General features: G+C 41.4%; 1 protein-coding gene across 4 annotated transcripts in view; it reads right to left on the bottom strand.

Annotated features, from left to right (window-relative positions):
• The window catches only part of golga4 (golgin A4), a 192005-nt gene that overhangs the window by 106469 nt on the left and 61133 nt on the right, over positions 1–24403 (bottom strand). For all 4 annotated transcript variants that reach the window (XM_087986136.1, XM_087986137.1, XM_087986138.1 and 1 more), the window contains 4 exons: positions 18120–18218; positions 15763–15916; positions 10840–11027; positions 2664–2747 (listed from right to left, as the gene is read on the bottom strand). In XM_087986136.1, coding sequence (XP_087842262.1) covers positions 2664–2747; positions 10840–11027; positions 15763–15916; positions 18120–18218 — 525 coding nt within the window. The remainder of the gene's footprint in view (positions 1–2663; positions 2748–10839; positions 11028–15762; positions 15917–18119; positions 18219–24403) is intronic.

Below are 24403 nucleotides of genomic sequence, written 5' to 3'. Positions count from 1 at the left end.
GCTCATCTAAATAATTCTTAAACATCTTGAGGGTTTGACAAAATATTTGTGTGGGTTCAGTCATTTATGGAAATGTGGAGACATTAATCTAGATCCTGGGTCATCATCAGTCAGAACTTGTGTCAAGTCAGGCTGCGGAATTTGAGCAGTGAATATCAAGGGTGCTCATCAGGGGACAATCCATACTTTGTTGTGCAAAGTGAAAAACTCAAGTCTGGGAATGGGACACTGTGATAATAATTACAAAATGGCCACTCTAAACGTGAGTACAGGATCTGATACAACACCGGATGAGCTTAGATACTGCAGGAGGGTGGAGGAGGTTTTACATCACCTTCAATGGATGGACAATGGATAGCTAACATGGCACAGCAATGTGGTAAAGCCAAGGGCTGAAGGGAAAACTGAGGATATTAACTGCCAACTAAACTGCCCAATGGTAACACGGAAAACCTGAAAGAGTTAACAGTGACAAAAAATGGGAGATGAAGGATCAGTGGGGGGGCAAAAATGACTATGAAGTGGAGCCTGGAATTCACTCACAAGAATGACATCTGAATAGCATGCGCTCTTCAAACCAACCTTATATGTTCAATAAGTAAGAAAAATGGCTGTCAATATATTCACACTGGGAGGACTAAGGTCTCTTTTGTTTTGACTTTGGACACAGGGTGTATATGTTTGTTAATAAATTTCAGTCATCACCCATCCCTGAATGTGTGTGCACTCTCTTGCTCATTACATGGTAAACGACTCTTTGCTTCCATAAAAATGTACATTCCTGAATGATCATGTGGTCATATACACAAGATATCCTTAAGTCTAGAACATGACTGCAGGCAAAGCCTTATTGCAAGGCATTCACATTACCTTTGGCATCTGTGAACTGTTCATTAAAAAGACCTAAGTCTTAGATTAACTTATGTACCTAAATGTTGGAAGATCTCTCAAGTCTACTGCTTTCCAAGTGGCTTCTCAAAGATGAGCAATGCCTCACCAACATTACTTCTATCTGCCTTGGGACATATCGAAAAGCTTAATGTTTGACTGAGAGCCAGAGAGACACATTGTTCATATGCTTGCAACTGATTGTGTTGAGTTTGAAAGGAAATTGAAAACAACAGCTGCATCAAAGACAACTTTTGAGACACTGGTTTGTAAGGAGATGCTATTATGGATTGTCTTTAAATTGTTCTAAGTTAGAAAACCATTTTATTTTTCAAGAAAAACCCATACTTGGTTTTAACTAAGTTTAACTAAGAAACATCATGATAAAGTTAAAGTTGGGTCAATATAATGAAGTATAGTAAATAAGATGAGGGAACTACAGACATAGATTGCCATTTGGAAATATGATACTGTGACGCTACATATTGATAACAAGCGATCATACAGTCATTATAAAGGGAAACTTTGACTGACAGAATGTACACTGGGACTGTGGTAGCATAAAGGATGGATTGCTCAGAGGGGAGGTGAACCTACACATAAGATAAGCAAAGAGGGATTATGAGAAAAAAATGGCAACCAACATAAAAGGGTAATTTCAAAATCTTCTATAGGCACATAAACACTAAGAAGATGTTAAAAGGATTAGTAGGGCACCTGAGGGACTAAAAAGGGGATTTACACCGGAGGCAAGAGATACAAGTGAGGTGTTAAGTTAATACTTTGCACCTATCTGTCAAGGAGATAGATGCTAACTTGACCATGGCGACAAAGAGGAAACGCTGTGACTAGAAGAATTCAAAATTGATGAAGAGAAACTGTTAAATAGAATAGCGTAAAGTTGTGAGGATATCAGGGCTGAATGAAGAGAGTGAGAGTTGAAATTACTGGCTTTAATCTTTCAGACTAGCCTAAACTCAGGAAAGGTGCCAGGGGACCTGTACGTGAATAAGGATTAGCTTGGCAATTACAGGGCTAGCTAGTTTAACTTCAACACTGAGGAAATTTCGAGAAATAATTATTTAAGGTATGATTATGAGTTACAGGGAAAAAGGTGAGTTAATTAGAGATTTTTCAAGGGTTTCTAAAGGGGAAATTATATTTAACAAACTTGCTGGAGATTTTTTAAAAGGGGCAAGAGAACGTAGATCAATAGGATTGATACGCTGGACACAGACTTTTATAGGACATTCAATACATTTCCATGTAAGACTCATGAGAGAAGTTACCACACATGGAATAAAGGATAGGAGCAACGTAGATCAGAGGAAACAGAAGTTCAGAGAAAGAGTTCTAAGGAGTGAAAAGAAAACTGACTTTTTCTACAGGTGCTGCCTGAATGGTTGAGCATTAACAATTTTCAAATTTGTTTCCAGATTTCCAGCAAGTGTAATAGTATGTTTAAGAAAAAAGCACACTTGAAATTTATCGAAGGAAAATAAACCTCCATGCAATGGAACTTGCACTCTGTTTCTAATCTTTATTTAAGAAAGTTATCCATAAACATCAATGAAACCGTAATAGAAATAGTGTAATATTGTGTGCTAGCAGGGACCAATGCACTTCACAGAAGTAAATTGACTATTTCACTTTACTATGCTGACAAACCACAGACTGGGTCAGTTCTGTAGCAAAGCATAACATACAAAATTTAGCTGTTTCTGTTTTCCTGCAGTTTGAGATATGCCACTCACCTTATCTACAGTACTGCTCACCTTATCTTGTTCCAACTGTTCAATTAAGTTCTTTGCATCTCGGAGCTGAGTGATTAGTTTTGTTTTTTCGGCAGTGTGTAGATCCTGAAGAAAATAAACAGTATGAATAGGCACTCATTATCATTCGATGACTGTTTCGGTGTGGCTGCATGCTCTCATCCTGACCTGGAAAAATTCATAAACTTCGCTTCCAGTTTCCATCCCTCCATCACCTTCACCTGGTCCATCTCCGACATTTGCCTTCCTTTCCTTGACCTTTCTGTCTCCATTTCTGGCAATAGTCTATCCACTAATATCCATTACAAGCCCACTGACTCCCACAGCTATCTGGACTACAGCCCTTCTCACCCTACGTTCTGTAAGGACTCTATACCTTTCTCTCAGCTCCTTCGTCTCCGCCGCATTTGTTCCGATGAGGCCACTTTCCAAAGTGGTGCTCTTAATATGTGCTCCTTCTTCTCCAACCGTGGCTTCCCACCTACAGTTGTTGATAGGGCTCTCAACAGCGTGCGGTCCATCTCCCGCGCCACGACCCTCACCCCCTCTCTTCCCTCCCAGAACAAGGATAGGGTCCCCCTTGTTCTCACTTTTCACCCCACCAGTCTTCACATACAAAGAGTAATCCTCCGCCATTTTCACCAACTCCAACACAACGCCACCACTAAACACATTTTCCATTCCCTCCCCCTATCTGCATTCTGCAGAGATCGCTCCCTCCCTCCGGGACAACCTCGTCCACTCCTCCATCACACCTAACACCTCTCCCATCACACACGGCACCTTCCCATGCAATCGCAGAAGATGCAAAACCTGCCCCTTTACCCCTTCCATGCTCACCATCCAAGGCCCCAAACACTCATTTCAGATTAAGCAGCTTTTCACTTGTACTTCTTTCAATTTGGTCTATTGCATTCGTTGCTCCCAATGTGGTCTCCTCTATATCGGACAGACAAAACGCCGACTGGGTGATCGCTTTGCTGAGCACCTTCGGTCTGTACGCAATCAGGTCCTGGACCTTCCCGTGGCTTGCTACTTCAACACACAATCCTGCTCCCATACCCACATGTCTGTCCTTGGCCTGCTGCAATGTTCCAGTGAAGCTCAATGTAAACTGGAGGAACAGCATCTCATCTTCCGACGAGGCACGTTACAGCCTGCCGGTCTCAACATTGAATTCAACAACTTCAGATGATTATCCCATCTCGACCCCTCTGTTTTCATTCTGCTCAGTAATTTTATTTCATTTATTTTATTTATCCTTTTAAAAATTTTTTTTCACTGTCTGTACCTCTTTTTTCTTGATTGTCTCTCTTTCTCTCGATCGCCACTCTCTCATCACCCTTTTCCTCTCCTCTTCCCCCTTTGCTACCCTTCTCCCCCGTTTTCCATTTTGCCTCTGCTTCACCCATCCCCCACATATTTTGTCACATAGCACTGGCTTCAGCCTTGGTCATTCACAGCCCCTAATCTCCCTATAATCTCTCTATGCACTATTATCACCTCTTTATTGCTACCTTTGCTTCTGGAGCCATGACTCACCTTCTCTCAGCCTCGTATAAATACCTCCCTATTTCTCCCATTTTTTAGCTTTGACAAAGGATCAGTCTCTCCTTACAGATGCTGCCAGACCTGCTGAGATTTTCCAGCATTTTCTCTTTTGGTTTCACATTCCAGCATCCGCAGTACTTTGCTTTTACCCATTATCATGTCTCTGTTAAACAGGGCAGAACTTGCAGCACAACAACAGGGAATTCAGCCAACTGGTCCATAAGACCATAAGACATAGGAGTGGAAGTAAGGCCATTCGGCCTTAATTTTCTCACCATTTAGAAAGTAGTCTATGCTTTTATTCTTTTTGCCAAAGTGCAAGACCTCGCACTTGCTCACGTTAAATTCCATCAGCCATTTCCTGGACCACTCTCCCAACCTGTCTAGATCCTTCTGTAGCCTCCCCACTTCCTCAGTACTACCTGCCTGTCCACCTAACTTCGTATCATCGGCAAACTTCGCTAGAATGCCCCCGGTTCCCTCATCCAAATCATTAATATATAATGCGAACAGCTGTGGCCCCAGCACCGAACCCTGCGAGACACCGCTCGTCACCGGCTGCCATTCTGAAAAAGAACCTTTTATCCCAACTCTCTGCCTTCTGTTAGACAGCCAATCCTCAATCCATCCTAGCAGCTCACCTCGAACACCATGGGCCCTCACCTTGCTCAGCAGCCTCCCGTGTGGCACCTTATCAAAGGCCTTTTGAAAGTCTAGATAGACCACATCCATTGGGTTTCCCTGGTCTAACCTACTTGTTACCTCTTCAAAAAATTCCAACAGGTTTGTCAGGCATGACCTCCCTTTACTAAATCCATGTTGACTTGTTCTAATCAGACTCTGCTCTTCCAAGAATTTAGAAACCTCATCCTTAATGATGGATTCTAGAATTTTACCAACAACCGAGGTTAAGCTGATTGGCCTATAATTTTCCATCTTTTGCCTTGATCCTTTCTTGAACAAGGGGGTTACAACAGCCATCTTCCAATCATCCGGGACCTTTCCTGACTCCAGTGACTCTTGAAAGATCTCAACCAATGCCTCTGCTATTTCCTCAGCCACCTCTCTCAGAATTCTAGGGTGTATCTCATCGGGGCCAGGAGATTTATCAATTTTAAGACTTTTTAACTTTTCTAGCACTCTCTCTTTCGTAATGGCAACCATACTCAACTCAGCCCCGCGACACCCTTTAATTTTTGGGATATTACTCATGTCTTCCACTGTGAAAACTGACACAAAGTACTTGTTAAGTTCTCCTGCTATTTCCCTATCTCCTATCACTAGGCTTCCTGCATTAGTTTGAAGTGGCCCAATGTCTACTTTTGCCTGTCGTTTGTTTCTTATGTACTGAAAGAAACTTTTACTATTATTTCTAATATTACTGGCCAACGTTGTATTCCTCACAAGCTACTTCCTCCCCTATTATCTAACTTATGGCAAATCACCCTTCTTTTCTCTCATGTACTGAACCAACTTCCCATAATGCCTGAATATTCAAAATACGTTTTGTTTTAAAATGAGGACCAGGGAAATTTGAAAAGAGAATGCAATAAACAACATTTAAGTGGATTTTAACAAAGTAGTTAACAAGCATCAGAAAAAAGTTTAAAAATACATGGCTCATGGATCAGCACTACAAAGATAGTGCAGGGACTAATTGAACTTGATGTCACAGTAGATCCACGAGACATACTTTTGGTGCTGGGGAAACATGCACATATTACACGAGCTGTGGAAATCCTACTACCTTTCTGCCCAACCCTATGACATTGTCATAATACGGCAGCTGATTCTTTAAAAATAAATTTTACAAATACATAATTACAGGTCAATTGAGCCAACTATCCAAAGCAATTCAATGGATAATGAAAAAAAAGCAAAATGCTGCAGATGTTGGTGATCTGCAATAAAAACACAAACTGTTGGCGAAACTTCCCAGGTTTGTTGGCATCTCCAAGAGAGAAGCAGAGTTACAGTTTCAAGTCCAATGACTCCTCTTCTTTAAAACTGCAGAGTTGAGGAAGAAACATTCTTCATCAGATCGTACTCTGCCCAGTTAACACTGGCAGACAGGCAGGAGTGGACAGTCTGTTTTTGAAACGATACAATTTTGAACTTTCCTGTTTAGCCTCACAATCCTTCTTGCCCACATCCTTGCTTACCGAATAAGGGCTGACTTAACAGGCTCTGCACTCAAACTCTTTTCTTTATGGGACTGCTTTAGCCATTACCAAGTTCAGTCACTCGAATACAGCTAAATGAAAGGGCTTCTTTGAAATTAAATATCAAAAGGATCCACTGGATTGGAAAAGATGTGCAGAACACCAAAGGAACACAAATATAAGGAATAAATACTGAGAACTATAGAAAGGAAATTACAAAAATCTTGGAAGGAACATGAATGCCAACATTAAAGAGTTTTCACGCAAGTCAAGAGGGTGACTACAGCCAATGTATGTCCCTTACAGGCGGACATGTACTTAAAAAAAAAAATCAGGAAATGGCAGACTTGTTAATCATTGCTTTTATTTGGTTTTCAGAACAGAAGCTGCTGGTAAGGGGCTGGGGACATGAAAATTAAAAAGAACTTACTAAATTCAATGCAAGTTTGAAAAAGTAATGGAAAAACTAATAAGACTAAAGATGGACAAATCTTCAGGACATGGTGGTTTCCATACAAGGGTGTTAAAGGAGGTGGGAAGTTGTAGATACTTCAATCATGATGTTCCAAAATCCTCTTGAATGAGAGATTTGTCCTTGGATTTGAAAATAATTAAGTGACAATGGCAATTTATGAAAGATGAAGAGAAAAATTTCAGCCCTTTATTCTAAGGCCCTTTGTGAGAAAGTTATGATAATTTGTTATTCAGAACAGAATTGAACAGATTAATTAAAAATGGGCTGATCAGCAATAATCAGGATGGATTTGTTTTTGGTTAGAATGTGACCAAGAAACCTAATTAACTATTTAAGGGTGGTAATAAATAGTTTAGGGATGGGATTTAACATTATTTATATGGCCTTATGAAAAGCATTTGCTCGTTAATTCTTTTATGCCTAAAATGTGGATAGGGTTTCCCTGGTATTGGAAGGATGTTGTGAAACTTGAAAGGCTTCAGAAAAGATTAACAAGAATGTTGCCAGGGTTGCAGGGTTTGAGCTCTGGGCAGACGCAGAAGAGGCAGGGGGAATTTTCCCTAGAATGTCGGAGGCTGAGGGGTGACCTTAAATAGGGTTTATAAAATCATGAGGGTATGGATAGGATAAATAGATAAAAGTCTTTTCCTTGAGGTCAGGGGTCGAAAACTAGATGGCATCTGTTTAAGTAATATGAAAGGTGAAAGATTGAAAAGGGATCGGGGGCAACTTTGTTTTAACGCAGAGGGTGGTGCATGTATGGAATGAGCTGCCAGAGGAAGTGGTGGAGGCTGGTACAATTACAGCATTTAAAAGGCACCTGGATGGGTATATGAATAGGAAAGTTTAAGAGGGGTATGAGCCAAGTGGGACTAGATTTATTTAGGATATCTGGTCGGCATGGACAAGTTGGACTGAAGGGTCTGTTTCTGTGCTGTATATCTCCATGACTCTGAATCAGCAGAAAACCCAAACACTCAAAATTTGGAGGCATGTCAGGCTGAACATCAAAAGGACTCTAAGAGCCTTGTATACACAATATTTGTTTAATATGCTCAAAATGTTAGCAGCTGGTTTTCATTAAAAAACACATCTGAACCTGTACACCTTTAAAATATGTATTTTCCTATATCTTTCAAACTGACATTCTATGAGAAGTCCAAAAATAAGTAGATCATGTGCATCGATCATTGAACTTGGCAGGACATATTAACAGAATAGTTAGTGAAACATATAGAATCTGGGATTTCTTAAATAGAAGTTGTACTTTATCTTCATAAGGCTTGGATTAACCAAGTCTTGCTTCCATTCTGGTCACTGCACTTTAGAAAGATCCCGGAAGATCCTTGAGGAGGCACAAAAATTACCAGAATGGCTGCTTTTACAAGGGAATTGTGCTGCAAGGTTAAGTTAGAGAATTTAGGACTCTTGTTGGAGCAAAGGTGATGGAGGGAGATTTGTTAGAGGTGTATAAGATTGAATAACTTAAACAAAGAAAAGCTGTTCCCGTTATAATGTAATGGTGGTCTAAAAACAAGGGAACACAGACTTAAGGATTTGGACGAATGTCACAGGATGGATATGTAGAAGGTCTGTCTTTTACACAATAAATTGTATTGACATCAAACTCTTTGCCTATGAGGGTGGAGGAATTGGAAAGAAGGAATAATCTCAAAACAAAATTGGACCAGCACTTAAATTCAACTTCCAGTGCTGCAGGGATGAGACTGTGACTGCGACACCATTTGCTTTACAGAGAGGCAACATTGACCTGTTGAGTCAAATGGCCTCCTTTTCCGGTGTTATAATCATTATGAGAAACAATACTTTAAAAGTACAAACTGCAGCCGAGTAGCCTTTTACAAACAGCTAACCACCGTTGGATGGCAAAAAGTCTGCAGACCTGGTTCGAGGTGCAAGACAGTCAGGCAGTAAAGTTTATTGTAGCATTTGTCAGTCAGTGTGAAGGAAGGAAATAAATATTACAATGGAATTCTGAATAAATGGAAATATTTTTGCATTGGATAAGATCTTCCAATTATGTGTCATCCGATTGCCCAATAACTCGGGTTGCACAAGGAGCACAAGATTAACACAATTGTTTTTGGAAAACAAATCAATTTCAGTTCTGAGCCAAGTGTTAAATATCCAATGACATCTGGACTTGAAGTCCTTTCAGCATATATTAGAATCATAGAGATGTACAGCACGGAAACAGACCCTTCAGTCCATGCCGACCAGATATCCCAACCCAATCTAATCCCACCTGTCAGCACCCAGCCCATATCGCTCCAAAACCATCCTATTCATATTCACATCAGAATGCCTTTAAAATGTTGCAATTGTACCAGCCTCCACCACTTTCTCTGGCAGCTCATTCCATAGACGTACTACCCTCGGTGTGAAAAAGTTGCCCCTTAGGTCTCTTTTATATCTTTCCCCTCTCACTCTTAACCTATGCTCTCTAGTTCTGGACTCCCCGACCCCAGGGAAAAGACTTTGTCTATTTATCCTATCCATGCCCCTCATGATTTTGTAAACCTCTATAAGGTCACCCCTCAGCCTCCGACGCTCCAGGGAAAACAGCCACAGCCTGTTCAGCCTCTCCTTGTAGCTCAAATCCTCCAACCCTGGCAATATCTTTGTAAATCTTTTCTGAACCCTTTCAGGTTTCACAACATCTTTCCGATCGGAAGGAGACCAGAATTGCACACAATATTGCAACAGTGGCCTAACCAATGTCCTATACAGACGCAACATGACCTCCTAACTCCTGTACTCAATACTCTGACCAATAAATGAAAGCATACCAAACGCCTTCTTCACTATCCTATCTACCTGTGACTCCACTTTCAAGGAGCTATGAACCTGCACTCCAAGGTCTCTTTGTTCAGCAACACTCTCTAGGACCTTACCATTAAGTGTATAAGTCTTGCTAAGATTTGCTTTCCCAAAATGCAGCACCTTGCATTTATGTGAATTAAACTCCATCTGCCACTTCTCAGTCCATTGGCTCATCTGGTCAAGATCCTGTTGTAATCTGAGGTAACCTTCTTCGCTGTCCACCACACCTCCAATTTTGGTGTCATCTGCAAACTTACTAACTGTATGTCTTATGCTCACACCCAAATCATGTATGTAAATGACAAAAAGTAGAGGACCCAGCACCGATCCTTGTGGCACTCCACTGGTCACAGGTCTCCAGTCTGACAAACAACCCTCCACCACCACCCTCTATCTTCTACCTTTGAGCCAGTTCTGTATCCAAATGGCTAGTTCTCCCTGTATTTCATGAGATCTAACCGTGCCGAAAGCCTTACTGAAGTCCATATAGATCACATCTATCGCTCTGCCCTCATCAATCCTCTTTGTTACTTCTTAAAAAAAAACTCAAATCAAGTTTGAGAGACATGATTTCCCACACACAAAGCCATGTTGACTATCCCTAATCAGTCCTTGCCTTTCCAAATACATGTACATCCTGTCCCTCAGGATTTCCTCCAACAACTTGCCCACCACCGACGTCAGGCTCACTGGTCTATAGTGCCCCGGCTTGTCCTTACCACCCTTCTTAAACAGTGGCAACACGTTAGCCAACCTCCAGTCTTCCGGCACCTGACCTATGACTATCGATGATACAAATATCTCAGCAAGAGGCCCAGCAATCACTTCTCTAGCTTCACACAGAGTTCTAAGGTACACCTGATCAGGTCCTGGGGACTCATCCACTTTTATGCGTTTCAAGACATCCAGCACTTCCTCCTCTGTAATACGGACATTTTGCAAGGTGTCGCCATCTATTTCCATACATTCTATATTTTCCATACCCTGTTTCACAGCAAAATACTCTTTTAGTATCTCCCCCATTTTCTGTGGCTCCACACAAAGGGCGCCTTGTTGATCTTTGAGGGGCCCTATTCTCTCCCTAGTTGTTGTTGGATTATAAAGAGAATTCATCACAAAAGAAAGCTTTGTTCATCTTTACAATCACCTTTATTTTTTCCAGCTCCTGATAGCGTTCATCCAGTTGTTCTTGAAGGGCTTCCTTTTCACTGGTCATCTGGGTGCAACGCTCTTTGTGTGTACGAATCATCTCCTTACAACGCTGCAAGAGATTTTCTTGCCTCTTTATTCGTTTTTGAAGAACGGATAAAGAATTAGCAGCATCTCCAGATCCCTCTGTGTGAGACAGTGACCACACAGTTGTTAGCAACAGAACCAAGAGAAACATATAGTACAATGCAAGTTGCCCAAGTAAGAACTCTCTAGTGTTAGCAGGATCACCAAAATAATTCGAATTAATTCTTGTTATTATAAAATCATGAATGAGTAAGCAAGCCTGAAATTTCACATCATCATCATCTCATTTGTCTAAATCTCACTTTTGAAATGCTGAACTCAACATTTCTATTTAGGGAGAACTAGCTTGAAGGTAGAAGACAGAAGGTGGTGGAGGAGAGTTGTTTTTCAGATCAGATTAGATTAGATTACATTACATTACAGTGTGGAAACAGGCCCTTCGGCCCAACAAGTCCACACCGACCCGCCGAAGCGAAACCCACCCATACCCCTACATTTACCCCTTACCTAACACTACGGGCAATTTAGTATGGCCAATTCACCTGACCCTGCACATCTTTGGACTGTGGGAGGAAACCGGAGCACCCGGAGGAAACCCACGCAGACACGGGGAGAACATGCAAACTCCACACAGTCAGTCGCCTGAGGCGGGAATTGAACCCAGGTCTCAGGCGCTGTGAGGCAGTAGTGCTAACTACTGTGCCACCGTGCCGCCCACAGATTGGAGGCCTGTGACCAGTGGTGTGCTACAATGATTTGGATATGAACATAGTACGTATGGTTCGTAAATTTGCAGATGATACCAAAATTGGAAGTGTAATGGACGGTGAAGTTACAAGGGGATCTTGATTAGATAAACTAACGCACTGAGGAGTGGCAGATGGAGTTTAATTTAAACAAATGCAAGGTGCAGCATTTTGCAAAGGCAAATCTGGGCAGGACTTATACACTTAATAGTGAGGGCCTGAGGAGTGTTGTCAAACAAAGAGACCTTGGAGTGCAGGTTCATAGTTACTTGCAAGTAGAGTTCAAGGTAGAGTAGTGAAAAATGCATTTGGTATGCTTGCCTTCTGGATCAGTGCACTGAGTATAGGAGTTGGGATGTCATATTGCAGCTGTACAGGACATTAGTTTGGCCACTTTTGGAATACAGCATGCAATTATGATCTCCCTGCTATAGGAAGGATGCTGTGAAATCAGAAAGGGTTGAGAAATGATTTACAAGGATGCTGCCAGAGTTGGAGGGTTTGAGCTACAGCGAGGGACTGAATAGGCTGGGATTATTTTCCCTGGAGCTTCAGGGGATAGGGGTGCCTTATATAGGTTTATAAAATCATGAGGGGCATGGATAGGGTCAATAGCCACGGTCTTTTCTCTGGGGTGAGGGAGTGCAAAACTAGATGGCATAGGTTTAAGATTTAAATGGGATCTAAGGGGCGACTTCATCAAGGAGAGGGTTGTGCATGTATCGCTGCCAGAGGAAGTGATGGAGACTAGTACAGTTAGAACATTTAAAAGCCATCTGGATAGGTATATTAACTGGAAGAGTTTAGAAGGATACAAGCCAAGTGCTGTCAAATAGGATTAGATTAATTTAGGATTTCTGTTCGGCATGGATGAGTTGGACCTCAGGGACAGCTCTATCATTCTATTATTACACTGGCCTACAGCACGCAAGATCTGTTCCTCATATCAACTGACTAAGTTAGTTCATTAGCAACTTAAAAAATACATTAAATATTAATTGCCAAATTTCAAGCCGATACTTCGATAAGCTCAAAAAGCAGCCACATATAGTAAAAACAATTATTGAAGTGCAACTGCAAAAAAAAAGCCGAGATTGTCAGCATTTTTCTTAATTCACTTCAATAACTCCCAAAGATACCCACTTTAAACATTTAACACTGACAGCTATCTAAGAATTGTTCTATTAGCAATTTCAAGGAGAATTACAAGTCTCGCAGGTAAGTCAGCCCAAGTAGACAAGGATTGTTCATATCCTGGTACTCTTGAAGGTCAAACATGTTTCCTCATTCCTAATTTACATCCAATTGCGAACATTTCTCACAACTCAATATGACTTACTGATACAAGGCAGAAAACATTGTTTGATTATGAACAAGGAATGAAATCACTAACAGGAATTTCAGATTTTTATGTCACTTTGCATCATGCGTATGCTTGTAGTCATCATCAATTTGTAAATAAAATGACTAAACTTGAGATTGAAAACTGCATACAATGAAATTGTTAGAACTGGAAACAACAAATGCGGGATATCACAGTAGGTCAGACTGCATCCACTCAAGGAGAAAGCCAACGTTTCAAGTCTATATCACTCTTCATCAGAGCTGAAGTGAAGTGTGGAGGGGACAGCATTTATGCTCTAGTTTGGTGGTGGGGGTAGTGGGTGTAGGGTGCTGGTGGGGAGAAAAGATGTTGACAGTTCAGATTAAGTGATCAGAATGTGAGAATAGCAGAACAATGGTTTCTCCTGCCAGACTTGAAAGCACAGACACTGGGATGGCGGAGACATGACATTAAGCCAAAAGAGAGGGAAGAAATGGTTTACAATTTAAAGATGTTGAACTCAATATTAAGTCCAGAAGCCCGCGAAGTGCCTAGTCTGAAGATGAGATATTGTTCTTCCAATTTGTGCTGTGATTTACTGGAACACTGCAGCATGCCAAGGACAGACTTGCGGGCATGCAAGCAGGATGTTGTGTTAAAATGACCAGCTAAGGGAAGATTGGGGTCATGCTTGCACACAGACTGGAGGTGTTCCACAAAGCAGTCATCCAATCTGTGCTTGGTTTCTCCAATGTTGAGTAGGCTACATTGGGTGCAGCGAATAGAATACAGAGGAACCTCGATTATCTGGCATTTGATTAACTGAACTTCGGATCATCCGAATAAGATCGCAAGGTCCCGATGTGCGGCTAACCATGTTACCCGGCATTCAATTAACCCAATGAAATAATCTCTGCCTGTGTCCTTCAGATAATTGAGTTTCCTCTGTATACAAGATTGGAGGAGGTACAGGTGAAATGCTGCTTCATCTGGAGAGACTTTTTAGGTGATAGTGAGCAGGAAGGAAGTGAAGGTCAGGTGTTGCATCTTCTGCGGTTACATGGGAAATTGTTAATGCTGGAATTAAACAAGTAATGTTCAAAAAATCACAAGTACTTCAGAGAATCATGAATAAAACAGGGACTTAAATGAAAGAGCTTACCAGAATAGGAGAAAGTGAGGTCTGCAGATGCTGGAGATCAAAGTTGAAACTTTATTGCTGGAACAGCACAGCAGGTCAGGCAGCATCCAGGGAACAGGAGATTCGACGTTTTGGGCACAGGCCCTGATTCCTGAAGAAGGGCCTGTGCCCGAAACGTCGAATCTCCTGTTCCCTGGATGCTGCCTGACCTGCTGTGCTGTTCCAGCAATAAAGTTTCAGCTTACCAGAATATACTATTACAAATAGGAAAATGAAAGAACACAGCAAGTCAGGCAGAATCAGGAGGTGGAGAAGTCAATGTTTTGGGTATAATCCTTCTTCAGGACTGGATGTGGGTGCAAAGGGAGCTACAGTTCAAGTCGGGGGTGGTGGTGTCTCCCTGTCCAACATGTCCATCCTCGGCCTCCTCCACTGCCGCAGTGACTCAGAACACAAATTGGAGGAACTATACCTTATCTTCAGTCTGAGGCAGCGTGCAGCACGGAGAACTTAACACTGAGTTCTCGAACTTGAAATAACCTTTCCACCCATCCCCTGGCTCCCATTCCAGCCTCACCTCCTCCCTTCCATTCCACCTACCAACACTTCTTTCTACTACCTATGCTCACCTATCATTACTTCACCATTCTGCTACTCTTCCTTTCCCATCTCTTTATTTGTAGCTCATCCTGCCCCCACATCCAGTTTTGAAGAAGGGTTATAACCGAAACATTTACTTCTCCACCTGCCTGATGCTGCCTGGTTTGCTGTGCTCTTTCAGTTTCTTGTTGGTCTTCTTTGGATTCCAGCATTTACAGTTTTTTTTGTCTCTCAGAATAAACCATACAGCCCCTGAATAAATAACACCCAATATATGTCAGACTAGCCCTCGCTGGTTAAAATTCCAGGAGCTTTAACACAGCAAGTGGCTGCAAGCTTAAGATTGAAACAGCATGGCATGCTCTACAAAGAATGCAGAGTTTGTGTAAACAGGGCAAGTAACTGTATTCATTTGATAGACTGAAACAATGTTAATGAACAGTGTAGAGTGTGAACAGAAAATTTGAGTGAAACATACAATTTAATGTCAAAATAAATGAAGATGCTGAGAAGATTAGACTAAAAGAAAACCAAAAACAGTAAAAGTGACACAAAATAACAATCTATTAAAACCACCAACAGCAGCTAAAGCTTACACAATGCTACCTCATACTTCTAAAGTTCATATACAGTGGCAAAGAGGTTGTAAAGCACTAATTAGACTTAACACACAGTTGAGAGAGTATTTTCACAATGGACAAGCTTTGTCTTGAGTTTACTCCCCATTTATAAATGTATCTATTCCATGCAACTCAATATATTTGAATGGGGAGCGAGTCAACAAGATGCTGTTTTAAGCAGTCAAGCTCTGGCTTTTCAAATTTAACTAGCATTTGCCCTTGTCTCAAGTTGCTGTCTGACTTGTGCATATTTAGCAATTAGGACCCTGACTGTAATTACATTTACAATATATCATAGCCCTATATCTCCTCAGGAAAATCCCTCTCAGCACGTTTGCACATGCCCAATTATGAAAGGTTTCTTGTCCACTATTTAACTTGTGCATCATATAATTGGAATTACCTCCTGATCCATCAGGACTGTCGATGTTATTTTCTTCATTGTTAGGACTCGCTTGAACTGCTTCTGTACTTTCAGTCACAGGTGCTTGAACGGTGGATTCACCCAGATCTGTATTTGCCCCTGCAAGTCCCATCCTTTGCTTCAATAATGCAACCTGAAAATTAATAAGAACAAATGCTGAATGTTGATAGCGCCAAGTGCATTTAGTGCCATAAATCTCCTTTAACTGAATGTACCCTTCAACAGTAGTCAAAAATACTGTAGAAAGCTAAAATAAAAACAAATGATGTTAACAGTCAGCAGATCTGGGAACTTGTACGAAGAGATCCAAAGACTTAATGTTGAAGGACTGCACACAGTACTGTATTTGAATTTGCTTTCATCAAAACACTGCACAAAACTTCAATACTCCAATTCCTGAAAATAATAATATACTATGATACTCCTTCCCTTGTGCATGCTATATCTGCAAATTCCTGCACACAAATCTATCTGAATACTAACATTAATAGTTTCTCATCACAAAAATAAATATGCTTTTCTTTGCCAAGTGAGTAACCTCACATTTGCGCACATTATGCTCTGCCACCCATTTGTCCACACTCTGACAAATCTGCCCAGGCTCTTTCGCAAACTCCTGCTACATTACAGCTTACAATCTGACTTAGTTTTGCATGGAGAAAGTGAGGACTGCAGTTGCTGGAGATCAGAGTCGAAAGTATGGTGCTGGAAAAGCACAGGACAAGCCGCATCTGATCAGGAGGAGAACGTACAATTCGGGCATAAACCCTTCAAATGGAATGAAGCTTGTGGGACAGGGGGCTGAGAGATAAATGGGTGGGTGGAAGGGGTGGGGGAAGGCAGCTGAGAATGCAATAGATAGATAAAGGTGGGGGAGATGGCGATATGTTAGAGGAGGGTGGAGCGGATATATGAGAAAGACGATGGACAGGTCAAGGGGATGGTGCTGAGTTGGAGGCTTGGGACTGGAATAAGGTGGGGGGAGGGGAAAGGAGGAAACTGGTGAAATCCACATTAATCCCATACGGTTACAGGGTCCCAAGGTGGAAGATGAGGCGTTCTTCCTCCAAGCATCAGGTGGTTAGGGCTTGGCGATGGAGGAGGCCCAAGACCTGCATGCCCTTGGGAGGGGGAGTTGAAGTGATCAGCCATGGGCCGGTGGGTTTGCTTGGTGTGGGTGTCCCAGAGATCTTCTCTGAACGATCTGCAATTTGCCATCCTGTTTCCCCAATGTCAAGGAGACCACATCGGGCGCAACAGATACAGTACCTGACGTTTGCGGAGGTACAGGTAAATTTCTGTCGGATGTGGAAGGATTCTTTGGGGCCCTGGACAGAGGTGAGGGGAGAGGTGTGGGCGCGGGACCTTCACAAACGTCATCAACTACACCCAACATTTTCTTGACAACTGACATCAGGCTAACTCGCCTCTTTTTTCTTGTTCTCCCTGCCTTCCTTGAACACATTTACTACCATCCAATCCAGTGGGACCGTTGCAGAATCCAGGGACTTTGAAAAATTGAAAATAATTCATCCAGGTTCTTCAGTTATCTGTCTTGAATCCTATAATGTAGGTATTCTGGTCAGCATATGTGCCAGATTTCACAAATTAATTAAGACAGACAGAAAACATTGTTAAAGTTGCCATTTTCTGATTCCTAACAATAATTTCCCCCTAATAAAGAACACACAACTCCACAGCAGGAGACATAATAGTATAATCTCTCATTCCACAACGGTTTGCAGCAGGGTGATTCAAAAAGATGGTTAACTGTATGTCCACTGAAGTTCTCCTGGAATGAGATCAGCAATCTTCAGTTTGAGGCAGTCTGTTAATATTTACAACAGTAGCAAATGGGAGAAAACTGCCATCTTAATCAATGTATTGGAATGCTAAGTTGGTTAGCAAACCAGTGTTAACAACCACATTTGGAGGAGCATGGCACCTGAGATAGCAGCTTCCTGATTCATATTCTGAATATCGATGCTACAAATGACTATAAATCTTTCACATCAATAATGGTGAGGGTCATTAGCCTTGCCATTTTACTGAAATGTAAATGCAGCTTATTACACATGTGCGACTGCAGCATTTATATAAAAGCAAAATTCTGTGGTACTGGAAATTTGAAATAAAAGCAGTGTTGCAGAAACTTAAAAGGTGTGGCAGCATCCATGGAGACAGAAGGAGAGTTATCATTGTTAGTTAATTGAAAAACTAAGCAAGAATTTGAAAGATGAACACCATGACCATTTGTTGGAAAACTGAGAACATTTCAACCAGTTTAACTATCATCTGGCATTTAGTCAAGATGCAACCATGCTATGCAGCTCTACCTGTGTCTGCAGAACACCAATTAGTTGATCTTTCTCCTCCAGTGCTGCTTCAAACTCATCTTGAAGATGCTTCTTTGCTTGCTGATCCATTTGGAGCTCCTAAGTAGTTAAGACAAAAACGTTTATGAGAAGATGGAATTAGCCATATTTCACATATCAACACATTTGGAACAACTGTATTATGCTGTCTGATCAGTTCTTGGTTTGTGCAATAGAGAAGACAGAAACTAAAGCACTTGTAGGTCAGTAGAGCACCCTGTAATTAATGGAGTACCTCAAGGCTCACTGCTTACAACATATATTAACCAATTGGAGGTACAAAGTGCATACACTCTTGCTAAGTTTGCAAATGACACAACTAGCTGTGAAGGCATTAGTGAGGGTGCCTCTAAAAGTCTGCAGAGGGACATTGGCAGGTAAAGCGAGTGGACAAAAACTTGGCAGATGGAACATAATGTGGTGAAATGTGCATTCATACACATTGACAGGAAGAAGTGGAGAAAATATTATTGAAATGGAGAAAAACTGCAGAAATTTGCAGTACAGGGATTTAGGGATCCTCATCCATAAATCACAAAAAGCTGGTATCCAAGATTAGCAAGTAATAAAGAAGATTTCATTTCAAAGGAAGTGAAATAGAAAAATAGGCAGTTTTGCTAAAACTACACAGGGTACTAGTCTCACCACAACTGGAATACTGAGAATAGTTTTGATCCCTTTGTCTAAGGAAAGATATTCTAGAACTGGAGGCAGTCCAGAGGAGGTTCACTAGATTCATTCCAGATACACTGAGGTTTTCTTACGAGGGGAATTTCAGTCAGTTTGGCTTATACTCATTATGGTTTAGAAACATTAGAGAAAACCTTTTCTAAATATACAAGATTCTGAGGGGGCTTGACAGGTTAGACGTGGAGAAGTTGCACCCTTTTGTATAAGGGTTCAGGACCAGACAGCGCAATCTCGGATTGAGAAGTCACCTATTTAAGACAGAGATGAAGAAGAATTTCTTTCAGAGAGTAGTCGATCTGTGGAATTGTTTCCTACAGAAGGCTATAGAGGCTAGGTTGTTAAGTATATTCAAGGTTGGGATAGACAGATTTTTAGTCAGTAAGGGAATCAAACGTTATGGGGATAAGGCAAAAATGTGGAGTTGGGGATTGTCAGATCATCCAGAATCTCATTCAATGTCAAACAAATTTCTGTGTCAACCGAAAACTCCTCTCATGTGCTCCTCTTTTCCTGTCATATTCAGATTGAGTTTATCTTCTGAATCTATTAATACTACACCATTTGTTATTCGACAAATCTGTTGATGGTCACATCTCAAATGCCTCCTTTCTAGTTATCTGAACTTGTACATAATATTCAGTAGGTTAACGTTATGTAGCACTAGAAATCTATTCCAGTGTTTGAATACAATTAGAATACTACCAGCCAATATATATCTATCCATCTTGATTTCATTACTATTAATGTCCATGTCTAAAACAAATCAATCAGTCTCAGTTTTAATTGGAGTTTTAATTGAGTTTGCGGCTTTGAAGACTTTGAGAAGATTTCCAGCACTCCATAGGCATAATTGCTTCCTGGTACCTCCACTGCTCAATTCTTCTTTGAAGTTATTGCTGACTTGTTCTAGAATAACCTAAAAAGGAAATAGTTTCCCTCAATTTACTCAAGCAAATCTACACAACCTGTCCTCCCAATTTAATTCCTTTATCATGCCATAAAGTCTGCACAGAATCCCCTCCAAAACCAATGTTCCTTTTGCAATTAAATGGTTTCAAAGACTATACTTCTTGACACTTCATCCATTTCTTATTTGATTTTTTATTAGGGTTGGGGTTGGTCATAAACCTGAGGACGACACAGCAATGGCTGAATCAGGAGGCAGCACTGTTTGTACGTGGATCACACTACGCATGAAAGTCACTGGAGTGGGATGGTAGAACTGGTGTTGGATAGGACTTTGGATCCAACCCTCTGAGAATAAATGGGAGACTTTGTTGTATAAGCTTTTTGAAATTTAATTTCCTGGTTGTTACAAGACATCATTTGCATGTTAATTCATGCTTACTCTGCAATGGTTCTAATTTTGTTAGAGTTAATTTTTCCAAAATATAATCTTGTCCATTGTATTTTTCCCCATCGGGGTCACCGAATGCATTTGGTTCCTTTATATGATTTGTACACACAGAATTTGCAACACCTTTCTTCAGTGCAGTGCCCAGAATGACCACAGTAAGCTTACTAAGATTTCATCAGTTTTTTAAAACTGATATGACATTTCACTCTTTGTGTTTCAGCCCCTTAGCGTTGAAGGCCAGCATATCCACAAGCATACTCCTGAGCATTTAGAAAATACTGTAATCAATCTTCATGACCCAAGTAGATGACCATACTTGACCACAATGAACTATGTTACAATTCTGCCCACTCATCTAAGCCAACTTAATTTGGAACCTTCTGCTTTTATTGCACTGCATGCTATGGCACCAAACTTGGTGTCATTAGCAAATATGAAAATACATCTATTTACCTATCCAAATCACTTGTGAAAGCCAGAGGCCTCAAAGATACTTGACAGATCCAATCAGTCCCATTAGCGCTATTCTCAGTCTTCAAACTTGTAAACAACTCACTAGCTATGCTAATAGCTTGCCTCAATCCACTACATTTTTATTGGTCTCTTATGTGTAGCTTCATTGAATGCCTTTGAAAGGTCATATAAATAACACAGAATTAACACTTCCTTAACTGCCAGATTGCTTAACACCTCAAAAAGATTCAAATAGATTTATCAAACATGATTTATGCATAGCTTACAGCCGAGCTCTGTGTTCGGCTTATACTTGTCCAACAGCTTACTTTTTGATCCTCCTAACAGTTCTCCTACTATTGGGATAAGTGCCCCTGAACAACTTGCAACACTCAAATAATTGCTAACGAATAGATTCAACATCGTTAGACAAATTTTTGACTGACAAAGGAATGAGAGGGTTTTTTTGTAAATATATTAATTAGCAATTTTTTGAACTCTGCAAACATATAAAATTATTGAAAATACAATCAATAACAAATATCAGTATAATGAAAAGAAAAAAACACAAATTACAATACAACTACAGTCTACAAACTACTAGCCTACTCTATAATACAAATCAAACCCTAATACTGTGCAAAGCAACACCAATAAATAAGTAAATAAATAATAGATCAAAAAAAGAAAGAAAAGCAAAAAAAAAACACTGAATACAGAACAGCTATGCTCGGCGCAAAGCTCCCAAACAAAGGAACGGGAGCATTGTAGAACTCAGGAGACCCCCTCCAGTGCCCAGGGCTCAACAAACCTAACCATTCTGGTTAAACAAACGGCTTCGTTAAGATAACTGACAAATCTATATCCAAATAACTCAAGTAGGGCTGCCATGTCTAATAAAAATGGTCTGTTGTGTGGTGCACCATGTTTGTGAATGTGCTCCATATTTAATTTCTGTCATCCTCGCAAGCCCAGTGGATCCTCAGACACTCAGTTCATCAGAATATTCTTCTAAGCACGAATATGCAAGAATATTAAATATTTTCTTCCCATGCCAGTATAAAGATGGTAAATTCGGTAGACCTAAGAGGAGAGATATCGGGTCTACTTTGACTTCAGTCCTCAAGTGCCTCCCTATCTCTCCCGCCACAGTGCTCCAGTAAACATGGAGCCTGTGGCATGTCCAAAAGAAATAGTTAAGAGTACCTACACTTATTTTACATTTGGGACACACTGAAGAGGCCCCTTTTTTAAACTTCACCAGACGGCCCGGTGCCAGATGAACCCTGTGCAGAACCTTTAACTGCATAGCGCATGTCCTATTACAGACCATTCTCCCATTTGTTGTCGCATGTTTCAGAAGAGATCTCCACTCCTAGGTCTTGCTCCCAGACCTCACATAACCGGTTAATATACTGCCAGGCCCTGCCACCCAGCAGGCAATGGAGGGCACTAACCAAAAGGGTGCTTGTGGAACGTAATAACAACCTCTCTGTATCGGGCTTATAGGGCTTAGTGAGAAGCATAGTCTTCTTCTGGATGAAATCCCTAACCTGACAAAAATGGAAAAGATTTATGCTGGGCAACCCGTATTTGCCGCTCAGTTGCTCAAAAGACATCATAACCTCCCCCTCAAACGTGTCTCCCAAACTAGAAATTCCTCTCGCTGCCCCCATAGTTTGAACCGTGAGTCCATCACCCATGGTCAGAATCCTGGCATGCCAACGATAGGCGTAAGTGGCGAAGTCTTGGATAAGCAACCCTCACTCTGACGCATCGCCCTCCATGCCTTGACTGTCGTAATGACAGTGGGGTTCTGGCAGTGGTCAATAAGTGTCCTCATCTTATCCACGAACAACAGGTTAATAAGAGGGCACTTTGCCTGGGAGGCCTCGATATCCAGCCATTGGATTGTTGCCTACCCAATTGCAGACATCTCCAACATCGTCCCTGGCAGAATCCCTAAAAACTCCTTATAAAACTCACCTGGGAGACCATCAGGGCCAGGCGCTTTCCCATTCTGAAGTTGACTAGCTGTCTCCTGTATTTCCTGAGCTGTCAAGGGGGCATTAAGGACGCCTGTTCAAAGGTTACCCCTGGGAGGTCCAGGTTCTTAAAAAAGGTCTCCATTTTAACCCTCCTGTCTTCGCAACCTTCAGGCCGATACAATTCAGAGTAAAAACTCCAGAAAACCTCATTAATCTTTTTAGTATCATAAGTAAGACCCCGGCACTGTCTCTGATTGCAGCAATGGATTGGGGAGCAGGTTTTTTCCTAATCAGGTACGCTAAATACTTAGCCAACCCATCCCCATACTTAAACAGCCTTTGTCTAGCAAAAGCAAGTTCTTTCTTTGCATTTTGTGTCAGTATTGATTTCAAGGCAGCTTAGTCACCGAAGGCTGCGCAAAACGTGCCACCTCTGCGGCTTTCAATCGCGTCTCAAGTAGACGCTACTGTTCCTCCTTCTGTCATTTCCGGCTAGCCGAATAGGAAATAGCTAATCCCCTAGCTAATCCCCTAGCAGTCTCCCATAGCCTAGATGGATACTAGCCGTGCCTGAGTTGATAGTCAAGCATTCCTAAAACTCCTCCAAAAACTATTCCACAAATTTGGACTCCTTAAGGAGAAAAGGGTCCAAACACCAGTGCCACTAACCTAGCCCCTCACTCTTGGCCTTAACTTCCAAATATACCGCCGCATGATCAGAGATAGCTATATTCCCAAGTTTACAACCTGTAATCGAATCCAGAGGGCCAAGGGAGCCAGAAAGAGATCAATCCTCAAGTGACATTTAATTGAGTTTGAAAAAAAGGTGAAGTCCCTGCTGGTAGGGTGAAGACATCACCAAATATCCACCAGATCCAACTCCTCGCATAAGTCAGCCACCTGTTGGCCTGCGAAGTAATAGTTGGAGACCCACTAGGCATCCTGTCCACTGTTGGATCCAAAAGACAATTAAAATCCCCCCCCCAATAATAATATGCCATGTTCCAAAGGCACTCAGCTGAAAGAAAGCAGTAATCAAAAATTTGAGGGGATATGTCAGAGAACAGTAGACATTTAAAATGCTATATTCCTCCCCATGTATCAAGGCTTTAAGTATCACAAACCGCCCATGCTCATCTTTCACCTGCTCTAATAATGTGAATGGAAGATTTTTCCGGATAACTACAACCACTCCCTACTTTTATTGGTAAAGGATGAAAAGAATATTTGGTCATAACACCTCTGTTGCAACTTCAAGTGTTCCCCATCATCAAGATGGGTTTCCTGCAACAAAGTGATATCAACCCTTAACCCTCTTAAGGTTAGAAAACACTTTTTTCCTGTTAACCGGCGAATGACGTACCTTGATGTTCCAGGTGCACCATTTAATAAGACACTTAGCCATATCCCCTTTCACAGACCCTTGGACCCCTGGCAGGGGAAACCCTGCATACAAAGCGCCAAGCATAAGTAAATAAAAACTCAGAGTCAAAGAATTATGTATACAAATACTACTCTATCATAACTACAAACAATTATGTCGACCAAAAAACTACAAAGAAAACCAACTATAAAACCTTTTCCCCCTGCCCATAGGGGGCACTCACCCTACCCATCCCTTCCTTCATCGGTCTTCAAACCCGGACTGTGCCCCAGCCTTAGGCCAGAGAAAAAAAAAACAAGGAGACAATCCTTAAATCAACACAAAAAAAGTCAGGAAGAGCAGTCCACCCATCCCTGGCTTCATGTCACCCCTA

Source organism: Chiloscyllium plagiosum, unplaced genomic scaffold (assembly GCF_037043375.1).
Source record: "Chiloscyllium plagiosum isolate Xiang-an unplaced genomic scaffold, Cpla_swu_hap1 HiC_scaffold_4, whole genome shotgun sequence".
In the NCBI taxonomy this organism is placed as follows: domain Eukaryota; kingdom Metazoa; phylum Chordata; class Chondrichthyes; order Orectolobiformes; family Hemiscylliidae; genus Chiloscyllium; species Chiloscyllium plagiosum.
Note: the sequence above shows the minus strand (reverse complement) of the source record. Positions and strands in the feature narration are given on the sequence as shown.